The following is a 22,131-nucleotide window of genomic DNA, read 5'->3' as shown; positions in this document are numbered from 1 at the left end:
CCACCTTGTCACGTTTAATGCTTCTCACGCGTATCCATAGTAACCGACAGTACAATTAATCAATTTCAGGACTTCTGCGCCGTGCGTTACTCTGGTTTCCGAAGAACTCTCTACAGCAACGAAGAATATGCAAGTACCTGCTTGACTGAAATAAAATTATGTATAGTCTGTCCATGATCTGCCGGGCATTTCACCACGACCATGGAGCGAAAATGTCAAGAACAAATATAACTGTTTGAGAGAAGTGCTGCTCTCGCTCAGAGAACAGGTGATGAACAGTTTTTTAAGAACTTTCGTTATAATAATAACACCGGAAACATATAATAACACCGTAGAACCGGAACACACACAGCAACCCAAGACATACCAAGCCAGACAACAGCCTCGATATAGTGCAGACGTCTGTGACAAACGATCTGGGGCTTACGCCTTTCTATAAACGTCTGCCCGAGAAACATCGTCATGAAGTTGGTAGACAGACTGAAACCGAAACAAATCAGAAGGGGGAGGGCTGAGTTCCACCAATGTGCACTTGTTCTCTGCCTCCTGTTGAAAGAAAAGTAGGACCGAAGGTCGCGTCCCTTTCAGGGACCATCGTAATCCCCTCAAGACCGCGGCTTCCGGGCGCGACCTTGTTCGCCCCTAGCTTCGAGCGTAGTTCAACTCTACCAAATAGGTGGCGCTGTCGAACATTATGACGTCGTTTGTTTACAAACAGGGAGAGGTCTATTCGATTGCGGTCTAGTATACTTTGCACGAGGGCAGCACCTGTCGTGCACTTTGTTTGCCTCTCTTTGTGCGGGCCCTCCTGTGTTCCGGTGCCGACTCTGCTGTCTGGTGTTTTTCCTGGGTTCTCCCTCAGACGGCTTTCAGACGTATGTCGGCACAGCTCCCTTAGAAGTCGGCCCAGGACACACAAATCCCCCAGGGCTTAAGTCGTGACGCTACCCACTTATGTTATGCTGACAACGGCGTGCTCTTTCATTAGCACACGACAGCTACGGTACGCGTATTTCAAACCCGTCAACGTATTCAAGATGTGGGCCCATAATCAGTGTCAACCCATAATCAATGTACAACTTTTGAAAGGAGCCGTGTCCAGGGATTTCCCTACACCCATCATCAAGAACCATTTGGGCCTAACTCAATCAAGCGAGGTATTCTGCTTTTTTCGTCTCATGTTTTCACCGTTGGTTGCTAGGTATTCATTGAGCCTCGTGAGACAAGGTACTAGTCTTTTTTCTTTGTCGGTCGTGTGATTATGCATCTTAATATTGAAATGCCGTTCATAATGAATTTGTATTCTAATATACTGTGTTCTAACGTAATAACATGTACAAATAAAACGGAAAAGCTGTGCAGATGGAACCTTCACCAAGCATAATCCCCCCCTTTGAAAGCTCCCCCCCCCCCCCAGCAGTGAGTTTCTGGGCAAATCACTGCCCGTGTCTCGTGGGACATGCACTGATTGAGCGAAAATCGTTGAGTACAAAGATGACTAGCGCCACCGCAAGCCTTGAGATTGCGGCGCTGGGGATGAGTGACGTGGTTAATATGACATGGTGAGTAGGTCGTGTCTTTGTCGCGCTTTTCAGTCAAACTCTTTACCACGGTAGCCCATCGCAACATCGTACGCTCGAAAAGCGACTTGTCCTAACCGCGTCTACTATATATGTGCCGCTTTGTGACTCAATCAAGCAGGACTTCATGTCAACTCGGCAAAGATGTTCCTTTTTAGGCATTATACGTTCGTGTATCAGTCGCATATAGATATTTTGCCATTGTCTTACCACGCTACACAGTGTTTTATTTGACTCATAGAGAATGACTTGCCAAGAATAGACACGTATGTCGACCTATAAGTGGTCGTACGTACTTTGTGGGGTTGCCCGTGACATCATATTCCTGAGGGGTGACCGTGATAATCTCGTTTGAATCGCGATAGACAAAATTGTAAGCCTGTTGCTTCAAGCCGTCGAGTGCCATAATAAGAGTTCCAGAGGTACTGGCAAGGAAGCCTGTTCCATGGCCGTGCTCCTATGGTCGCTGGTCACCGGTACCTCCGTTGCTGAATGCGTCATCTTCTAGTTTATGTTTGTAGCATTTTTCCATACAAATAACAGTTGGAAAGCGTAATCCTAACACGAATATATGTCAACACATGAAGGAGTTCAAGTATTAGGGAAGGACAAGACCAACGTATCCCAGGAAAGTCTGCCGGCGACTGGAAACTTGAGTCCAGGACAGCCGATATGGTGGCATTATATCTCAAACACGAATTATATTTTCTTCACATAAATTTAATTGACTAGCTATACACCCGGTTGCTGCTTCAAGTTTCTTTTTTTGCTCGGATGGCGACACTGGCTGCCTTCCAATGTCACTTCCCCTTCCAGGTCACCCCCGTCGCATTCTTTCCGCCCTTGCGTCCACAGACGAGTCCGCGGATTTGTGTGACCCCTCCATGTCACGTCTTTTCGCACGCCGTCAGTCCACGGAGTTCTTATCCTGTGGTGGAATACTTATCTTGCGGCACAGCCACAAGATATACCGAAGCAGACGACAGTGTCGCAGACGTTGGCGTCTGCTAAGTGCGCGGTATTTCCGGCCTCGCGCGAACGCTCACAACAACAAGCCGTGGAACTTCCGTGATCTGTTTCTTCTCCCTTTTTTTGTGTGTGTGGCTTTTACAGTATTACGTGGGGATGTCGTTCATGTTAAATACACGGTATCTTTCTTGAATCTCCACGCTCTAAACAACGTTGATCACGTACCTTATGAAGTCACCTTAAGTGCAGCCTACAAATACCTAACGTAACAAAAACTTAGAAATGCATATCACTTCCTCCCGGAAAACACATTTCAAAAAGAACATTCTGCACAGAGTCGCACGGTTCCTCACTAGAGTTCACCGAGGCAGGTGGTGTCGTGCTCTCAACTGCCGAATCGAGCGCCAACTTCAAGAGGTCAACTTCCGGTTTCACTTCTCGTTGGTCTCTCGTGATCTCCCGGTCAGGGTAGCTTACAGTCGACGTTGACAAAGAGTCGGTGATGCTATCGCACAGCCTGTCCCAACAGAAATCATCATCGAAGATCTTGTGACCCGTACTTGAGCTTGGACTTTCGGAGCACGGACCTGCGAAGAGAGAATGTCCAGAAAATCATCGGACTGTGTACGGTGCTTATTTGCAATTACTAAATGAGAGTTCAGATGACATTTAACTTGCTCGAGACCCTGTCTAACCTGTCCATCAGGAGCCTCCATGCAAAATATTTTCGCACTGCCGTGTACTGCGCAATCAAATTTACAAAAAAACAGTCGGAGAAAGCAGCCCCGTGCTTTTCTTTCCTATTTATCAGCTCACGTGCCGCTTGAGCTGCTGTGCCGCTTTACGCCACGAGTCACGTGCCCGGGGACCACGTTACGTCACGGCGTTCCCTCCTCCTCCGATACGCTCTTTTCACGAGTGGAGGATTTTTTTTTTTTTTAAGGCGTGCGGAACAGAGCCCTCGCGCGCGCTCTGTACTTCACCACCCGCACTCGTCGTTCTTTAGCACGGTAGTGGTGGTGATGATGGTGAAAGGGTTCGCCGTTGTCGGCCTCACAGATGTGGGCAACGTCATTAACGGAATGTGCGTCCTGGGCCGACTTCTAAGGAAACTGTGCCGACATATGTACTGAAAGCGTCTCACGAAAACCCAGGAAAAACCCCAGACAGCACAGTCGGCACCGGGATTCGAACCCGGGTATCTCCCAGTCTCGACGTGACGCAGCTGAGCCACGCGAGCTGGAGCCCATTTTATTCTTTACAGAACACGGCGCAGCGAGAAATCCAATCATATATGAAGCTATATGCGAAGTACATTTTGTGGGTTCTTACCCAGCAATCCACCGAGTGCGTCGGCGCCAAATGTGCCGAGTGTCAAAGAAGACTCCGGGTTCGCTTGCTGTGCCGAGAGCTCATCCACAGTGCAGAGCGCCTTGCCGGCTTCGTGCCGTTCCTGCTTTCGAAACTTTGCCCTTCGGTTCTGGAACCATACCTGGTATACGCGTAGAAATAGTAAGAAGAGAGTGAGATGGGGAAAGCAAAGGATTTGTAATAAGAAGTTGATGTCTTCCACCGATGTCCCGAATCCGTCATGGTACATATATACCACCACTGCCAGCGCTGCAGTGCCAAATCTCTGATACTGCAAGACAGGGATTTTCCAATCACCCCACGCCCCCGCCACGTACGTCACTGGAAAATCCATGTGACAAGGTACTACGACTAGTACTAAATATGGGACTACTAAATTTCCAGTAATTGAGAGAGTATCCATTGTACCTGCACTCTAGCTTCGGTGAGGTGTATTCGAGACGCCAGATCTTCCCTTGCGAAGACGTCAGGATATCGACACTGCTGAAAGGCCTTTTCCAGCTCCTCCAGTTGCAACCCCGTGAATGTAGTACGATAGCGACGTTGCTTTCGACGCTCTCTGCGACACCTGCATGTCATGCATCGTCATCTGCTGAGCATCATAGAGCACCCTATAACCATTCCCAGTCAGCACAAATTGTTGCAGTGACATTGCACCAATACTGCCATCCAATGTCCATGTTATGTTGCTAACGACCGCATTCGTTACGCTGTAACAATGTTATGGAAACAACATTGCAATGCTGATGTGACATTGCGAAGGACTGCCTTCGTACAATGGTACAGAGACAACATTGCAAATGACTAGTTACTTTACATTGTAGCAACGTTACCAAAGCAGCACTGGGTTACATACTCGTGTATGGCTTGGCTTACACATTCAGTAATCCTCCTGGACAAATTTCTGGGGTATGGTGTCGACGTTCGTCTGGAAAAGCTATACCGGAAAATCCCTGAAAAAACCGCAGACAGCTCAGCCAAGATTCGAACCCATGTTACCTCCTATAGCCTTGGGGCGGAAGGTGATCTGATCATCCTAACCGCTATGCCCGCGTCTCCGGCCCGTGGTGCGTTCGCTGTGTTGTCCTTGAATATAATGTCTCTCACAGTGTGCATTCGTTCTGCCTATAATGGTCACACTAAACATCCTCAGACATCTTATGTTTTTCGGCATATAGCCTGCATTTACTTTTTATTTTATTTAGTTTTCATGCACTTTTCAGTTCCCACTGAAGGTCTGTTGTTGAGCATTGCTATGCGATATTGCTTCAATACCATTGCATCAGAAATCAAACTATAAGGTGCCCTCACTGCAGCACGTGAAACATTGTCTCAGCAACATGATCGTAATGTTTCTAAAATGCAACACTGAAATAGAAGCGTTGCGGTGACATTCGATTTGTGCAATAAACGTTGCCGCAACGAACTGATAAATGACGGGTGAATGTCACGGGAATTTCCGAGTATCACAGATAGAACCAGAAGGTGCAACCATTGTGTTACTGAAACAAAGAAGCGCCTTGGCAATTTTTCCATGCAAAAATTGAAACGTTGCAGCAATACGCTTGCTTCAATGTTTCAGATGTTGCCTAGAGGTAACATCGTGTACATTTGTTGTATTGTATCTGTTGTATCTTGTATTGTATTGTATCTGTACGTTGTATCTGCATTGTTAAAGAGGGACGATGACGCGATGATGCAACAGCGACGCGATGGTCAGAGGAAGGTGGAGCGTCGTAGGTTGTAACGAAATGCTCGGGAGAAGAAAAAAAAGAAAATTCCAATTTCCAAACCGTTTCTACTCTGTTTCCAATGCAGACGACACATCGTGTAGCGACTATTTTTCATGTGTTCAGTTTTTCCTTACCGTCTGCGGAGACCTGTAGCGTCCTGGTTTGTACCCAGAGTTGTAGAGGTACTGCGTGTACGCAGTACTAATGAAAGTATGAGGCATACGTACGTTGTGCTAGATGTACTCGTAGGCTGCTCCTGGTTGACACCAAAGCTGAACGAAGATAATGGAAGTGTGTCTGTCCCCGTTCCTGTTTCCACGTACGCCAGCTGATCGACTTGCGAAAATTAAGGGGAAAAAAGAATATAACATGTAACCAGCGAAGCTCTGCTTCGCATACACAAAAAGATGTCTCGACAGTGCAGTGCGATAAGCTTGTAACCTACAGAAGTTGTAACCAAATAGAACGCACGACATATGCAAATGTGGCCGATTTAATGATAAACTTTTCATGATAAACTTTTAAATTAAGGTTGTTAGGTTGATCCAAACGACGCGATGAGACGTACCAAAGCACTGGTGAAGAAGCTAGTAAGAAACACCACGAACTGCGAACGCAGATTAGAAAATCAGGAAACAATTTTTGTTGCTAAAAGCAACGATCAACAGGTAAGTGAGGCAGCATTTGCAATAAATTGGCGGAAGTTCAGCGTTAAAGGACGATAAGATGATAAGATGAGAAGATAAATGAACGGTAAGACAATGTTTAGCAACTATACCACCGTTAATTATCGATGTTCATTTATCGGATGAATAATCATTCCCATTCATACACCCAGTCCTGCATTTTTCGAGAAAATCTCCTTACCGTCAATGCCCTCCGTGGATGCATCGTCCAGAGCTTCGTCCAAGATGCTTAGTGGGTCTAGTCCGTCTGACAACTCGAAGCACCCTTCCGGGATGTCCGACGAAGGCTCACAGCCGTTGTCTTCCTTGGCAGACGACAGTAAACAAGTGCCGTACATCTCTTCCGAACTCTCTGCCATTCGCGAGCGCAACTCCAAATAATGGTTTGTAAAGAGACTGCGCGAAAACAGCCTTTAAACGGCACTGATCGTGCAGCGGGGTTTGGTCACTTGTCCGGCGCAATCGTAGACCTGGCGGATGCCGTGGTGGGGCTTCGGGATTTCGTTGTTCTGCTAAAGTATGCAGTCTCCACCGCAGTTATGGTTTCGGGGATTAAGAGGAGCTTTCCTTTTGTCTATATCTGCTTCTTTCTAAGGTTCCGATTATGGTACGGACTCAAATAGGAATAGAGGTCACCTGGCTCATTGGGCTCTGTGTATAAAGAAGTAAGAATAAGGAAATTATCCGCGTATTTGACATGAAATCTGGCGATTTAGTGCGTTCACGATCGCCTTAAAGTGGGACTCCGCAACAAAATCGCCACAAAGATTGTGACGTAGCAGTAACCGTTGGGGTGTCGGGAACATACACACGAAATATCGCGCTCCCAAAGTGCGCAGATTTTATTAGAGCGCACTATTTACAAAGTGAGCGCTTCGCCTCTGTGAAGCAGGAGGGCGCCGAAAGCAACACTGTTGACGTCATCCTGCATGAAAGAACGCAAGCTTCCTGGCAGACGACAATGCTGGGTGACGTCACAGTATCTTCCTCCGGGCGAGCCGCTGTGCGCTTTGCATTTTGGTTGCGTTTTGGTATCGTCATCATTTACGCATTAATTGCTCGCACAAAAGGAATGCGAATGTTGTATTCGGTATCAAGGGATCGGTCCGTTTTCGGTATGATGCTCACCTCATTATATATATATATATATTTTTTTTTCAAATCCTTGCAACGTCTCCCTTTAAGGCCCAGGGAAGTGAACCATCTTTCCCTTTCTTTCTAAAAGTATAGTTGTTAAGATTATTACCCAATCCTAAACAGATACCACTATTTAAAAAAGGGTGTGTTGTAACACTTGCAAATGCAGAATAAATGTCTTCTTGTTAGTCATTTATATATTTACATTTCATCGTGAACATTTTATTGTTATCGTTCAAATTTCACGTTTTTTTAAATCGTACCTATTTTTCTAAATCAAAATTTTATTTTAGCTCACCAGAGCGGCACGCATATAGTTATTGTAATGGTCACCTGCTTAAAAAGTACATTAATCTTTTTAGCTAACATATTACTGCGGAGCACCATTGCATTGACTCTGTGATGACTGTGCATCGAGCCTTCCAAATAATGCAATCTGCAAGCAGTGGAAAAGTGCAAGCACGTAGACCTTTCCTTCTAAACTTAAAACAAGCAGGCCAGCATGCGAGGCACTTATGAGAAAAGTATAGACCACGTTGAAACTCGCGAAAAAAAAATGATGTGCTCTTCTTCTATTGCAAGGTGAAGGATGGGCGATGAGAATGCCGTCGACTACCACGAGTGTAGGTCACGTCATGAGAGCTCCCGTGTCTGTCTCCTAGCAACAGCGCGTCCTCTCCGCTCTCCGCCCCACATTGGAAGACTGCGAGAAACTGCGGCAGGCGACAATGACAAGTTCGGCAAGCACTGTAATACAATAAAAAAAGAAAGGAGAAGAAAACTACACTTTGATCTGTTATTTACCTGTTATTTTACCAACCACCAACCAACAACAACAACAACACACAAAAAAAAGAAAACGATGACAAACTGCGCACTAGTTGCCACTTCGGCTGTAAACGCCACCATGTGCCCATTTGTATTTTGTAATATGTATATGTAGCTACCTTGCATTCCAATCCGTGACTCAGGGTTGATAAAAATGAGGCACGAGGTACACCACGCTATCAGCAGCAGATAGCGAAAAAAAAAAAAAAAACACACTTTTGAGTCATCTGTACAGGCCGTCAGCGTGTATGTATGACACTGTGTTCACTCCCAGTTAAACCGTTTCACCTGGATGCTCGTCTGGATTGAGACAGTCCCGTGGTACGCTCAGGTAAGTGCGTAGGGCCTATTATTAGGGCTGAGATTAGGGCGTGTGTTTGGCCTTCAGCAACGCCGTACGACGCCATTATGGCGAGAAGACAAATACGATGGTCTTCCCCGTCAAGAAATAGATATGTGAATATGTGATATTGCATTTTAATGCGTAGAAACCACAACTAACTACAACTTTGAATCATGATAAGTTGTGAGCACCCCAAGAAAAAAGAGGAAAAGGACGCAGCCTATAGCTGAACCAGCAGACAAACTGGAGGGAGAGGGAACAAGAAAGGATTTACTAGCTCGACTAAACCGCTTCGGGATTCCCTGAGGATTTAGCGTTGGTTTGAAAAAACCTTTGCTGTCCTCGTGTTCTGTGCTCTCAGTTTTGGCTCTCACTGTGCCCATGGAACAACAACTTTATGTAGAGATGACGAATGTGGAGGGTGATACTCTTATAATAAACCTCTACACGAGAAACGTCATCATGACGTTGGTAGACAGACTGAAACCGAAACAAATCGGAAGGGGGAGGACTGGGTTCCACGAATGGGGACTTGTTCGCTGCCTCCTATTGAAAGAAAAGTAGGACCGAAGGTCGCGTCCCTTTCAGAGACGCTAATCGTAATCCTCTCAAGACCGTGTCTTTCGGGCGCAACCTTGTTCGCCACTAGCTTTGAACGTAGTTCAACTTTACCAAATAGACGAGTTCAGAAAATCCCAGAGTGCTTAGCGCCCCTTTGAACTGTGGGAGTTTACTAATACGAAAGAAACAGGTGGCCTTCAAACTGTTCGTTTCTTTTCTACCGGTCGATTATCCACGACGTGTCAAGGTCAGCGAAAGTGAAATGTGAAGGATTATTCTTCGTTCCTCCACTCAGCAAGCGCCCAGAATGCAATGCGTGCGCAAAGAGCACTGGGATTTTCTGAACTCGTGTATTCGTCGCGCTGTCGAACACTATGACGTCACTTGTTCACAAACAAGGAGAGGTCTATTAGAGATGGGACGAATCCAAAATTTTTCGAATCCGAATTCAAATCCGAATCTAACAACTTCTCGAATAAATGTCATGTCTAAAAAAATCAACGGAGACGGGTTTGGGTTTGCATGTTTTATTACAGCTGTCCGAAAAGATGGTACGCTAGATATAATAATGATGATGACTAGAACGGAATACACCCTCCGTACACAAAAACAAAAGGTACATCCGCCGGCATACTTAAAACGCGTGATAGCGTATGGCCGAGCGCAACGGCGACTGTACGCTCACGTATTTTAAAAACATTTTGAAGTAAAACTGCAAGTGAAAAGCATGCAGAGACAAAATTACATCGCAGTTTTCACAGCCAATGTACTCGTCAGCGCGCTGTAAACAATAGTGGAGTTGAAAGCGTTTGATATAGACAATACATGTTGGGCAGATGCATAAATGCCACTTTGTGTGGAAAATGAAATGGGATGTACTCCCGTATACGCACAAATGGTTAAAAATTAATAATATATGGGCTGTTTTCCGTTATTCGTTACACAATTTTTATTTTTATATAGCAAAACCAAATAAATGCCGCTTTTGCAGTTCAGTTATATGGGCAGGCGAAAATGCTCTCGAATACGGCATGTAACTACAAGGTCACTAATTATCTAAAAATCATTAACTAAGTTTATTAAAATTTAATTAAATAATTAAAATTAAATTAAAATTAATTAAACTTGCAAAAACAGCATCTATTTTGCTCTGCTTGTTTTTTTTTTTACAAACATTCTGTAGCGACAAATAAAAAAATGTTATACCCGACAGAAGAAATAATTAAGCAACTGACATCAAGATGAGCGCCAAATGTCCCATAGTATATTTAGAGAAAAATTTTAATGCCTCTTTTTCAAACCCATTGCACACAGCAAAACAACTAAATGCACGTGAGTGTTCTACTTCTTGTCAATTTATATTTTTCAATTTGCGGCATGCGGCCGTCTTGCTTATGCATTGTTTACTTTACTTTCACCTCCACGAATTTTTAGAGACTAATTTTTATACACAGAGCTACAATGGAAATGCACACATAAAATCTTTTGTTATGATGAGAACTGTCGTAATACTAATGGCGAATTCGGGTGGTCATTTTGGAGCAACTTTTTTTTGCCAGATCTCGAGCAGTCATGTTCGCTTGGTCAAAATGAAGCAAATCTTGCATGTTCGCGTGGCGCTTTCCGAGCGCTCGGAATTTGCTAGCTAGCACTTTTTTTGCCCGGTACTCAAAACGATCGAGCGGCAGATTGCTCAACTGTATCCGGTGTCGTCACATCCGCACTGCAACGGTGGCGAGTGCCCTCATTGGCCCGCATGTTGAAATCACGTGGTTTAGCAGACGACAGAACGCGAAGGCTTGCGACCGCGACGCCCCTAGCGTGATCCAAGTACCTAATTTGCGGATGACGTAGAACAAACAAGTGCACAACTCAATGGTAGACACCGCCGGAAAAAACACAGGAGAAAGAAAAACAGAACAATTCAAGAGACCATCAGAATCGGCGTACTAAACCTACAAGGTTCAAACCCACTTAAATGGAAAGAACTGCAAAACAATGCAGAGGAGGAACAGATTGACGCCTATGTGGTCACTGAAACACATCTACGGAATATGGAAACACCAACTCTAGAAGACACATGGGGATGGACAGGCAGAAATAGGAACACAGGAGACAAAAAAGGTGGCGGCTTAGGAATTATGTTCAACAGAAACAATGTCAAAGTTAAAAGCCTTGAGAAAAATTGTGAAGAACACATGTGGGCATCTGTAAAAATACATAATATGGAATTTCTAATATGCGTAGTATATTTGGCAACGCAGAAAGAGGAGGCAGGGTGGAATCGGGCCATCTACGATTGCATCACCAGAGACCTTGCCGACATAGATACATCAACTCCAGTCATAATAGCAGGTGATTTCAACGAACATATAATCGAATTAGACGGAAAGGAGGATAAACCCTGCCTGGTTAAAAAGCTAAGCTCTCGTAACAATCTGCGCATTGTAAATTTAATGGATAGTTGTACAGGAAAGTACACCTGGAGTAGGAAAACGCTGCAAACAGCGATTGACTACATCTTGGTAAACAACGTGCTCTGTGAAGAACGCTTCCAAATTGTAGAAACACACATAGATGAATCCAAACACTATAGTTGCACTAGCGACCACAACCGAATTAAGCTGACAATTAAAGCCAAGACAAGAAAACAACATCGTCAACGCATACCAAAGAGAGCAAGGAAAAGGAAGTGGGATTTGGACTCTGATGGTAACACAGAAACCTTTGCTGCAATCTTAGAAAAAATACTGGAGGCCGAAGACAATATGGACTACGAGAACTTCATAAAGAATATGAAAGAAACCGCAGAAGTTGCAATAGGGTACATATGGCTCGATCCTAAACAAACAAAACATCCATGGTTTGACGACGAGGTGGAAAGAGAAATCCAACAGCGCAAACTTCTCAACCGGGAACACCGACAATCCATTCGGAAAGGAGCCAATCAAGAACAGGAAGAAACTTGGAAGAGATACTTTGAGCAAAAGGAGGCAGTTAAAAGCCTCGTTGCAAAGAAAATCAAAGGCTACAACAAGCGAATCGAAGAAATTGTTACAAAATCAGGGAGGAAATCGGGAGAATACTTCTGGCGATACATTAACCTTTTACAAAACAAGCATGAACAGGAAGACGAGGTCACATTGGAACAGATTACGATACCCGGAAGCTGGGAACACTGTGAACCGAAGGAACGACTCGCCCAATACTTCCGTGCCCAGCAAGAGATACTCAATAGTAGAGCAAAGAGAAGACAAACCGATAATATACAGCTGGACAAGGAGACGAAACGTGATGACACTTGCGCCCTCAACCTAAACGACACAATCACTCTCGGAGAACTCCAATTAAATATTAAGAAAATCCAAGCGAAAAAGGCATCAGGACCGGACAACATTCCAAATGAATTTTTAAAAGCGCTGAAAGACATTGCTTTGGAAGCACTTATGCAATGCTATAACCACATCATCAATTCCAAATCAATCCCAAAGGACTGGAAAACATCGAGAACAAAATTGATCTGCAAACCTGGGAAAGAAAATACAAAGATCGACTCATACCGCCCTATTGCAATACAAAGTAATATTTATAAACTCTTTACCTCCATCCTAAACACCCGACTCCAACAGCATTGCGAACATCATAACATCTTCAGCGAAGTACAGAACGGATTCAGACGGAATAGGCGGGCAAGTGATAACATTTTTATTTTAACGCAGCTCATTGAGATACGGAACAGAAATAAAGAGACAACACTCCTTGCATTCCTCGACCTCGAGAAAGCGTATGACGCCGTGGACCACATGATTATGTCGGCGAAACTGACTGAAACAGGCCTTTCGAAAGACGAAATATTACTGCTCGAGAAACTATATGAAGATACAGAAACAATATACCAGCTGGGCAAACACAAATCAAATTCAGTACCAGTCAAGGTGGGGCTAAGGCAGGGTTGCCCCCTTTCCCCAACCTTGTTCAACATATATATAAACAACCTACTGCTGCGCTTGCAAAGCGAGTCAAAGGGGATCACCGTGAGAACTTTGACAACAACTGGACAACCAATAGATACAGCAGTCGCAGCGCTGGCCTTCGCAGACGATATCGTTCTAGTTGCGCCATCGGAAGAAAGCCTGCAACATATGCTGAACATATGCACTGAAGAAGCCGAGAGTGATGGGCTAAAGTTCAACGTATTAAAAACACAATGGATGGCTTTCAATAGCGAGGACCCAAGCAATTTGCATTTCACACTCCAAGATCGCCCTATAACCCGCACCCAAGAATACAAGTACCTGGGAATCACTTTCACTAGTGACGAACACTACCTGAGTAAGCACGAACAGAACGTAGTCAAAAAGTCTAACCAATTGAAAGGGCATATCTGGAACTCTGCAAGACATTCCTATAACCGATATAGCGTAGGAAGACTACTTTGGAAATCTACAGCGGTCCCTGCCCTTACTTTCGCGAATGATGCGGTTGTCTTCTCGCCAGCTACAATCAGGACCCTGGATCAACATCAACGAGATCTCGGAAAATGGTTACTAGGGGGTAACTTTGCAACAGCCAACGTAGCTATCCAAGGAGAAATGGGGTGGGCGACTTTCGCAACACGAGACGCAAAGTCCAAAACACATTACCTAGGACGATTAATACACCTACCGGAAACATCTATAGCAAAAAGAATTTTTCAGCATACCCGATACCTCGGTATCAAAACAGCCTGGATAAAGAAAATAAACCAGTATGATAGGAAATATAGCAGAGGCACGAGGCGCCATAAAGCCCGCAACGAGAGAGAGTGGTCAAAAATCACGGCCGAAGAAATCAAAACGACGGAGACTGAAGAATGGAAAAACAATGTAAAGAAAAAGCAAAGCCTCAAATGGTACGGTAACCACAAGTTGAAACCCGAAGTTTGCACCCAATATACAGGAGACAGAGCCAGCGCGCTGCTTTTCCAAGCACGTACGGGGTGTCTGCTAACAAATGTCAGGAGGAGTGAACTTTTTGAAGAAGTGGATCCCACTTGTCAGCTATGTGGCAAGGGGATGGAGAGTCTATATCATATATTGACAGAATGTGACACGCTTCAACCAGAGAGCCACGAAACAACAGAAAACCAACAAGACCTCGTCGCCTGCCTATTCTGGGAAACCGAAACCACATCGACAGAACGGCTCAACCATGCGCAGCGCCGCCTTGTGAAGTGGGAGCAACTAAAAAAACAAAAATCGACAACATCTGGACAGACATAAGTGACAATGTGTATTTTTTTGTGTGTGTGCACGTTTTTATCTAATTAGTTTTATTTTTGTCTATTTTTTTCGCACCTGTGAACCTATTTTGGGGATCTGCCCTGTATCAAAAGGGATTAGGTGCACGGTACTCTACTCTACTCTACTCTACCTAAAACTGCTTGATTCCTAGCAATCATGTTCGGGTGGCAACGGTCACGTGATCCAGCTCGGTCGCCGACCTAGCAATTTCCGAGCGCTCGGCCGTTTTGCTACGAAATGACCACCCGCTATAAAAGTCAGCAATGTCGAAGAGTCAGTTGTATTGAGCATGAGACACAAAGACATACATGACTAGAGCCTCATCTCTAGGTAGGCTTTAAATGTGTCAACTGAGCATGAAAGCAATTCAGGGGCAACATTTTATCGGATCTCAGCAACAAATGGAGGACTTTAGAGGTACACAAAGTTCAAACAGGGTTAATGTAGAGCTTCGGCACAGTCAGCTGCGAAGCTCAGAACCACTTCAAAATAGAACACACACATCAACATTTATGTAGCATTCCTAGAATTTAGAAAATATGTCAAACCTTGTTAAGAACATTATTACAAAAGAATTGCTTATTTAGACCTAACTACGAAGATGTACATTCTATATAGATGTAATAGTGTTATCTGTACAGTTCAAGTTTTTTCCGGCCCAAAAAAAGTCCCTGCACGTTCCTATAAATGGGGTTCCGGGTTTCGAGATTTATTTTTTTGGGAGGGGGGGGGGGGGGGTGGATCTCGAAACATATGTTGGTAAAATGTAAAGCAATTCAGATTTATCGTAGAAGCTATGCTTTCGGGGTCCCCAGTTACCAAGAGCTCATGAAGAAGAGCCACACCCTGATGACCAGCAGACTAATCTCACATCATAGATTACATACTGGCCCAGATACAAGGAAGCGTGGCTTTCTTCACCAGAAATCCACTGTGCAGCAGTGTTTCGCTTATGCCCTATTCTGTAAGCTCACTTGACGTGAAGGCATTTCGGCCGCTTCCCAGCACCACTTAGGCAAATGTTCGGTCAAGAGTCTTGTCCAGGGCAGCATCTAGGTTTTTGCTTTGCCTTTTTCTGTGAGTCATGCAGTGCGGTGGGGGCATTGCTGGCACCCCGTTTGAAAAGACAGAAAGATGAGGGATCGAATCAGCAGGCGAGTTTAAGAAAAGGCGATACAGAGGTTTATTGGGGCTCTTGGTTGGTAATGGAGACTGCCTTGGTGGTTCAGTTAGTAGCGTGATCACCTACTGATTCCAAGGTTGTGGGTTCGAACGCAGCAGAGCACGCCAGCAACTTTGCCGTATGGTTCGAATTGCCTTGACACGCAGTCTTCCGTGAGGACGTTAAGTATGGTGTGCCATGCCTTGAAATTTCAGCCCTCAAGTGGGCAAAATTAATCCCACAGACTGACCACTGTGACGTTGCTCATGATTGTACTTGTCTCGCAACGCAAAGCCACAAATTATTATTATTATTATTGGTAATGGGCCAAGATAAGTATTTAAAGAGATTGAAACTCCTTCTTCAGGTGAAACTCCTTATACAGTGAACACTTGGTAGAGATATTTATACTCCTGTGCATAAGAGGAATGAGGCCGAAATATCTCTATATCTATAAATATACATATATAACATACTATAAATATAGATGGTATAAATACCTCTACCAAGTGTTGAATGTATGGCACCTGAGGAAGGACGGACTCTTGAGGCCTTGCATGTGATTGTCCCTTCTATGTTGTTCCAGCCTCAGAACTTCAGTTCTCTCATGTCCGAAAGCTTGTTCTTTAGTGAAATAAATTATTTAAATGCTTCAATCTCTTTAAATACTTATTCACTCGCGAGCGCTAGACTTTTCCCATTTTTTCGCCTGTTAGTAATGGGCCAAATTAGGAATTCATGGAGGGCGTTTATTTTTCGACGATGGCCAATGAACTTGCAGTGGCACTCCCTCGCATTTAAGGATCGCTGCCACAATAGCGATGATGATAATGATAGGTCTGCAGAGGTGATGACGCCATTGCTCACAGTGGACAAAGGATAATGGATAGCCAACAAATTGTCTCGTTGAAAGGGCACCTATTTGTTGTTGCGCAGACAATGAGATGGGAAGCAAGTAGAAGCTGCCTCCTGACAATAGGTGAAGGAATATGCAAGTTTCGAAGTGTTCACGTCGACAGGTGACCATGATACGCATATTCTCATCTCTAAGCTCTGCTCCATGACAGTAACCGTTGTTGCGAGGCTTTTTTTCCTGCTTTTTGTCAGCATATGATTTCACAATCATTGCTTTTTCTCTTAATTTCCGAAATTAACTCAGTCGGTGAAAAAAAACAATAAAGCTACTCCGAATCATCGGGAAAACAATGAACTCCTAAACGGACACTCCGAACATGCCAAAAAATAAACTCCGGAGACCAGAAACCCGACCCATAATATATCCGCTCAAAACCATCAGTCCTATAGAAATATATCTTAGCACAGACTTTCTATCTATGTAGTGCTTTTTAAACACGTTGACCGCAGAGGTGGTACCGGTGCAGTGGTGCCCGTTTGTGGATGGACACGGTACATCGGAGCTATAGAGGTTGTGAAGTGGTGAATGGATGGTGTCCATCAGCGAGCAGTAGTTGGGCTCTAAAGGGAAGTCAAAGGAAAGGAGATAACATCAGATATGCATACATTGAAGACAGTTTTTAATCAGTAGGGCTGCAATCTCAAAAACAATATCTGCTATTCGAGAGCCTGAGCACTCAGTACATTTACGTGACAATTTTTGTCCCGGTTGCACTAATACTTTTTAAAAATTAAAATACAAAATTACGAGCAACACTGTGTCTAAGTCGCCACCCACTGCGTCTAAAACAGAAGAAGTCTGCTACGTGGCCGTCAGGAGCAGCAGACAAGTAGGGAACATGGACCGCTGTTGCTCGACAAATTGGGGATCATGTCCCACGAGACGGCTCCCCGAGTCGTTTTACCGCAGTTTTACTAGCGAATCAAAAATATTTAGTGTTCCCTGTCGCATGTACATATAACTGGTTGTGCTGAGCATACAAGGAACAAGCTGTTGAACATTCTGCTGACATAATCTGCTGCAAACATTAGCCAAGGAGATTGTCAGACGATGCCGAACGCACTGGTATCGATAACCTTTAAAGCGACAACCTTGGCGCATCAATGTTGACAGCCATGTAGGTCCGTCCATAACAGTTGTGGAGATGGAGGACATGTGTGATCGCCCTAAGGGAAGCCCGCCCCTCCGCATCTCTACGGCACTCGTAGCAGCACTTGGTTCATGGCACAAACACATACTTTTTGAAAAAAAAAAAAGACACAGATCGGAACATGACCCAGTAACGCTACCGCATTTTAACGTGTTTGGCAGAACGCACAAAGGAAGATGTAGACAACTTTTTTGTCGCTAATTATAACAGGACAAAGACAAAGAAGTCTGTGTCCTCTGCTACATGTACCCGTACTAACCCTCATCTGGAGATAGCACATGATGCCGCACCAGGAAGTCCAGGACCACCGGCTTGCTCGTCACCTTGAATTCTTCCGAGACAATCTTGTCTTTAACCTGTGGTGCAAACAGGCCCTAGAATCCTCAACAAAATGAAAGACGTGAAAAGCCTTACCTCTGAAATAGTCAGGAGATAAAAGCACTCCACTTCATTGTCGGAACACTTGGGCTGGAAATCGTCAGGTAATGGGAGATCAAAGACAAAAAGGGTCTCCGGAAAAATTCCTCGTTCGTCCTCGTACATAAACCTGCAATGGTAACAATGAACTCTGGTAAAGAACAATCGAAGGTCGATTAATGTCTATAAATGAAGAATTATTATAATGTAATTAATGCAGCGCAATCGTGTCAGCATTAGATGTATTCTCTTATGTATTTTTTTTTAAATCTTGCATTTACAGCTGACAAACCACCTACCCACAACCACTATCCAACACTATCCAGGCCTAACTATCACTAAATGTTACTAACCACCACGACCTACTAGATTATAATGACCATGTCATTGTCAGCAACCCCTATTAAGAGCCCGTCTGCACGATCCGCTAGGGGCGCTGCTCATCCACACGCAAGACCTGCATCACGATTGGACGATGGAAATTTGAATTCTGAACGCGCAGCAACGTATGTACGACTACCGTAGCAGACGACAGCTATAGCTCCTATGAAAACGCGTAGAATGATGATGATAATCAACCTGATGGAAATTTGAATTCTGAACGCGCAGAAGCGTACGCACGACTACCGTAGCAGACGACAGCGATAGCTCATACGAAAACGCGTAGAGTGATGATGATAATCGACCTCATAATGAAACATCTCTAGAATATCCATCGCTCGTACAGAAATATACTAAGGTAAGCTGAAGTACAAAGTATCGTTGAAGTTGAGGAAGCAATAACTGGGACGATGAGTAGTAGCAGACGACGTCGAGTGCAAGCCTCCTTGCTCGATGACCTGCACAAGTTGCGAGCCTGTATTCATGAATATAAACCAATTTTCTTTCGTAAAAATGGCTTGTCGCACATTCTGTTGGAAGCCTATGAAATCGTCCATATCCCACGTTGTGTGAGTGATCTGTCTGTTATAATCACTGATTAGTTATTGGATGACCCACTTTGCCTGAAGCGACCATGCATGGTAGCCTCCTTGCCGCCCCTCACTCTTCTTTTGTTGCATTGGAGGTTTGTGAGCCTCTGCCCAGTTCCTTTGTCCGCGCCATAATGTTCCTCGGACTCAAGTTGCCACTTTCACCCGTGCAGCATCCTAGCTTTCTCTTACCTTTTTTCTTTTTTCATCCATGTTGTGTGTGTGTGTGTATGTGTTTGAATTCCAAAGCTCATGGGGGTTGGATAATAACGAGAGAGAAATTTCACTGCATAACTTAGGTGAGGATTCCTCTAATTCACTTTCCACCATTTCAGTTTCTTGCATGTAAAATGTATCTGTAGCGCTTTTCTATTTCTATTTCTAACATTTCTACACCACTAACGTCGTGTCTCGAAAGATCATCATCAACGCTGCATACTTACGACACCATTCCTGCTGGCTTGATTGAGCTCAGTAGGTGAGGAGGAATGGATGCTTCCTCCTGAGCTTCTTTTAGAACGCATTCTTTAATGGCAAGTCCAGCCGTTACGCCACCACTAACCTGCGAAAGATTTTCGCTGTACGGTGCTCTACATGGACGTACATGGATACGTAGGTACATGTAATACACTTCAGCTACGTTATCTTTGGATCCAAATGGGGCTGCCTTACTGCTCTACCTCCTAAGCACAGTCCTTTACAAAACTTAGAACCACGTGTATCGATTATCTCCCGTACCATGTTGTCTAATTTGCTCGGAAACGTCTCTTTCGTGGATGACCGGCGCTGGAACCATAGTCCGACGGAGCCATCCGGCCTCACGACGTATCCGTTTACGTGTACTCCATATCGCTTTATTCCAAACAGGCCTGGAACAGTTGGTGTTGGATGAACAGTGCCTAAACGAGGCTTATTACTTGGCAAGACTTACAAGAAGCAGCCCTTTCAATCCGCATTAGAGACTTGTCGCCAAATCTGGCACTTACTTCATAACACTGGAATGAAAAAAAAAAAAAGAACTAAAGGATGGAACACACACGTTTGGACAACGCTGCAATGTATTAGCCTTACCTCATGCTTTTTAGTTATGATCAATTCATATATGCATTCATTATCCTAGAAAAGTGACTACATCCCAAGGTTAACTTATGCACTATTTTCTCTGTGCTCTCTTACCTTGACATTTTCAATCCAGTTCTATAACTTTTTATCATTCTTGAACCAACAATGTTTCTTCATGCAGCCTGTTATGAATTTGCTTCTATAGGGGTATTGTAAAACCAGTTTGTCTATGTGGTTTCAGATAGTGTCCTGCGTCAATTTTAGCAAGTTTTGTTCAAGGTCCATGTACTTTTCCGTTTTGGGGCAGCTTAGAGAGCGGAAAGAATTTTTTGTATGTCTTACGCTTTTAGTTGGGATATAATCGGGGCTGACGATACCCTGCATGATGGCCCAGAAAGATAAAATGGACATAAAAAGAAGGTTTTGCCAAACCTTCCAACAATGATGTTAATACCACCTTGAAGCTAAGGGAAAACATGCAGGACGAGAAGAACACATGACAGACTTAAGCTGGCTTGTCAACTCCTGTTACGTTATTCGAAAAATGTCTCTGTATTGTGGCAAATTTTAAGCAACACTGAATAGGAAAAAGTTGGATATTGTTGAATCTATGTTAATTTCTATAGGCAACACAGAATAGAATGTGTAGACAAGGAAGTAACGTAAGGCACCTAAGTGCACACAGTATATGCAAAGTAATGTTCTGCGCTATTGTGGAGTGTGCACCCGTTATTTAATCCCTCATATGCATAATACTGACCTTGATCCTATAAAAATATACATAAACATTAAAAAAATTGTATAACAATAAATTTCTCCATCACACTGAAGTGCCACAGTTGGCCCTTAAATCCATGTTCCATTCCTGTACGTCTAGCATACGGGACAGAGGACCAGTACCTCAAACAAAATTCTGAGAAATTTCAGTCACCTCGTTCCTCCAGCCTCGCAGTGTCTTAAATACGTTCTTTTTCTTAAGGTCTTCAAGCACAGCGTTAAGCTTTGCAGTACGCTCATCGTACGTTGTCCACGATGGATTTAAATACACGCTGTTCGTTTTGCCGTCATGGCAAAATGCCTCTGTATAAGGTGAAAGGTGAACCCAGTCGTTCGGCCGTATCAGGCCAACTTGCTGGTCACCGATGATGAAAGGCTTGCAGTGCTGGTGACTGGAGCCTGCACGATATTCAAAAAGATGCGTTGGCTATCTTATTGTTCGTACAAGGAAAATTTGCGACGTTTTGTATTGCTCGCGTCCATCCTTTCTGCTAAAGCGCACGACATTCATGGACGTTGCCAAACCGCCAAACACAGACGCATCTCTTCGCGTTTGCAGACGACGTGAGACGTCTTACAGAAAGCACAGATTTGCACGTAGATTACAGGAAAGAAATAAACCTTACTAAACCGTGTAAAATCGAAGCTATCCAAAAGTCGCTGTAATTTCGCAGGCCAACTCATACTGCGCGAAGAGGTTCTGAAAGCAAGCATTTTCGATGCCATCTTTCGAAATGTGGGGATGGGGCGTGAATATATTTCGTCTTAGAAACCTGTCAGAGTGTCAAAAACGTATTACTCATCTCGTGATAGAACAAAAGTGAATAATGATCAGTGATGCTGGTATAGGGAACGTCACATCCGCTTTAATGTCAAACCGAAACCAACGGTGACTGCGCGTCTCTGGGCGGCGCGATGCATGCCACGGATGCATGCCCAGTGCATACTGTGGGGAAGTGAACCAAGTGTATTTCACGGCATTTTAATGTTTGCCATGGTCCCTGATCTCGAGCACGGCTGCAACAACCCGTTGCGCCACCGCAAGCTCCTTTTCAGAAACTGAGAGCAAGTGACTAGCAGGGGAAAACGATATCCACTGTAAACCATAGATACACTACACGTCACCCCGTCGCACTACACACTCATCCAGCTGCAGTTTACAGATAGGAAACATGCAAACCATTAA

General features: G+C 44.2%; 2 protein-coding genes across 11 annotated transcripts in view; one reads left to right on the top strand and one right to left on the bottom strand.

The window, feature by feature from the left end:
• LOC135367279 (F-box/LRR-repeat protein 4-like) overlaps nucleotides 1-8,262 on the top strand; it is a 77,356-nt gene extending 69,094 nt beyond the window's left edge. For 6 of the 9 annotated variants that reach the window (XR_010414417.1, XR_010414415.1, XR_010414411.1 and 3 more), the window contains one exon: nucleotides 70-172. The gene's annotated coding sequence lies outside the window, so the exon portion shown is untranslated. Of the gene's footprint in view, nucleotides 1-69; nucleotides 173-8,058 lie in introns of those variants that run through there. The other 3 variants (XR_010414416.1, XR_010414414.1, XM_064600474.1) reach the window with 1 other exon arrangement.
• Nucleotides 8,263-10,471: 2,209 nt separating this feature from the next.
• On the bottom strand, nucleotides 10,472-22,128 carry LOC135367276 (uncharacterized). Of its 2 annotated transcripts, XR_010414409.1 has the most exons (9): nucleotides 21,572-22,128; nucleotides 21,100-21,344; nucleotides 20,038-20,101; nucleotides 19,845-19,975; nucleotides 19,550-19,668; nucleotides 18,133-18,265; nucleotides 17,978-18,074; nucleotides 14,621-17,128; nucleotides 10,472-11,042 (listed from the first exon to the last, which is right to left on the bottom strand). XR_010414409.1 is itself a non-coding variant. In XM_064600466.1 (8 exons), the coding sequence occupies exons 1-8, from the start codon at nucleotides 21,669-21,671 to the stop codon at nucleotides 16,866-16,868; spliced, it is 1,152 nt and encodes a 383-aa protein (XP_064456536.1). In that variant the 5' UTR covers nucleotides 21,672-22,128; the 3' UTR covers nucleotides 12,958-16,865. The 2 variants fall into 2 exon arrangements, 1 of the variants encoding a protein (XP_064456536.1); XM_064600466.1 differs by lacking the exon at nucleotides 10,472-11,042 and having other exon boundaries at nucleotides 12,958-17,128.
• Between the last annotated feature and the right edge of the window lie 3 nt (nucleotides 22,129-22,131).

Source organism: Ornithodoros turicata, chromosome 8 (assembly GCF_037126465.1).
Source record: "Ornithodoros turicata isolate Travis chromosome 8, ASM3712646v1, whole genome shotgun sequence".
In the NCBI taxonomy this organism is placed as follows: Eukaryota; Metazoa; Arthropoda; class Arachnida; order Ixodida; family Argasidae; genus Ornithodoros; species Ornithodoros turicata.
This window is presented reverse-complemented; position numbering and strand designations above follow the sequence as displayed.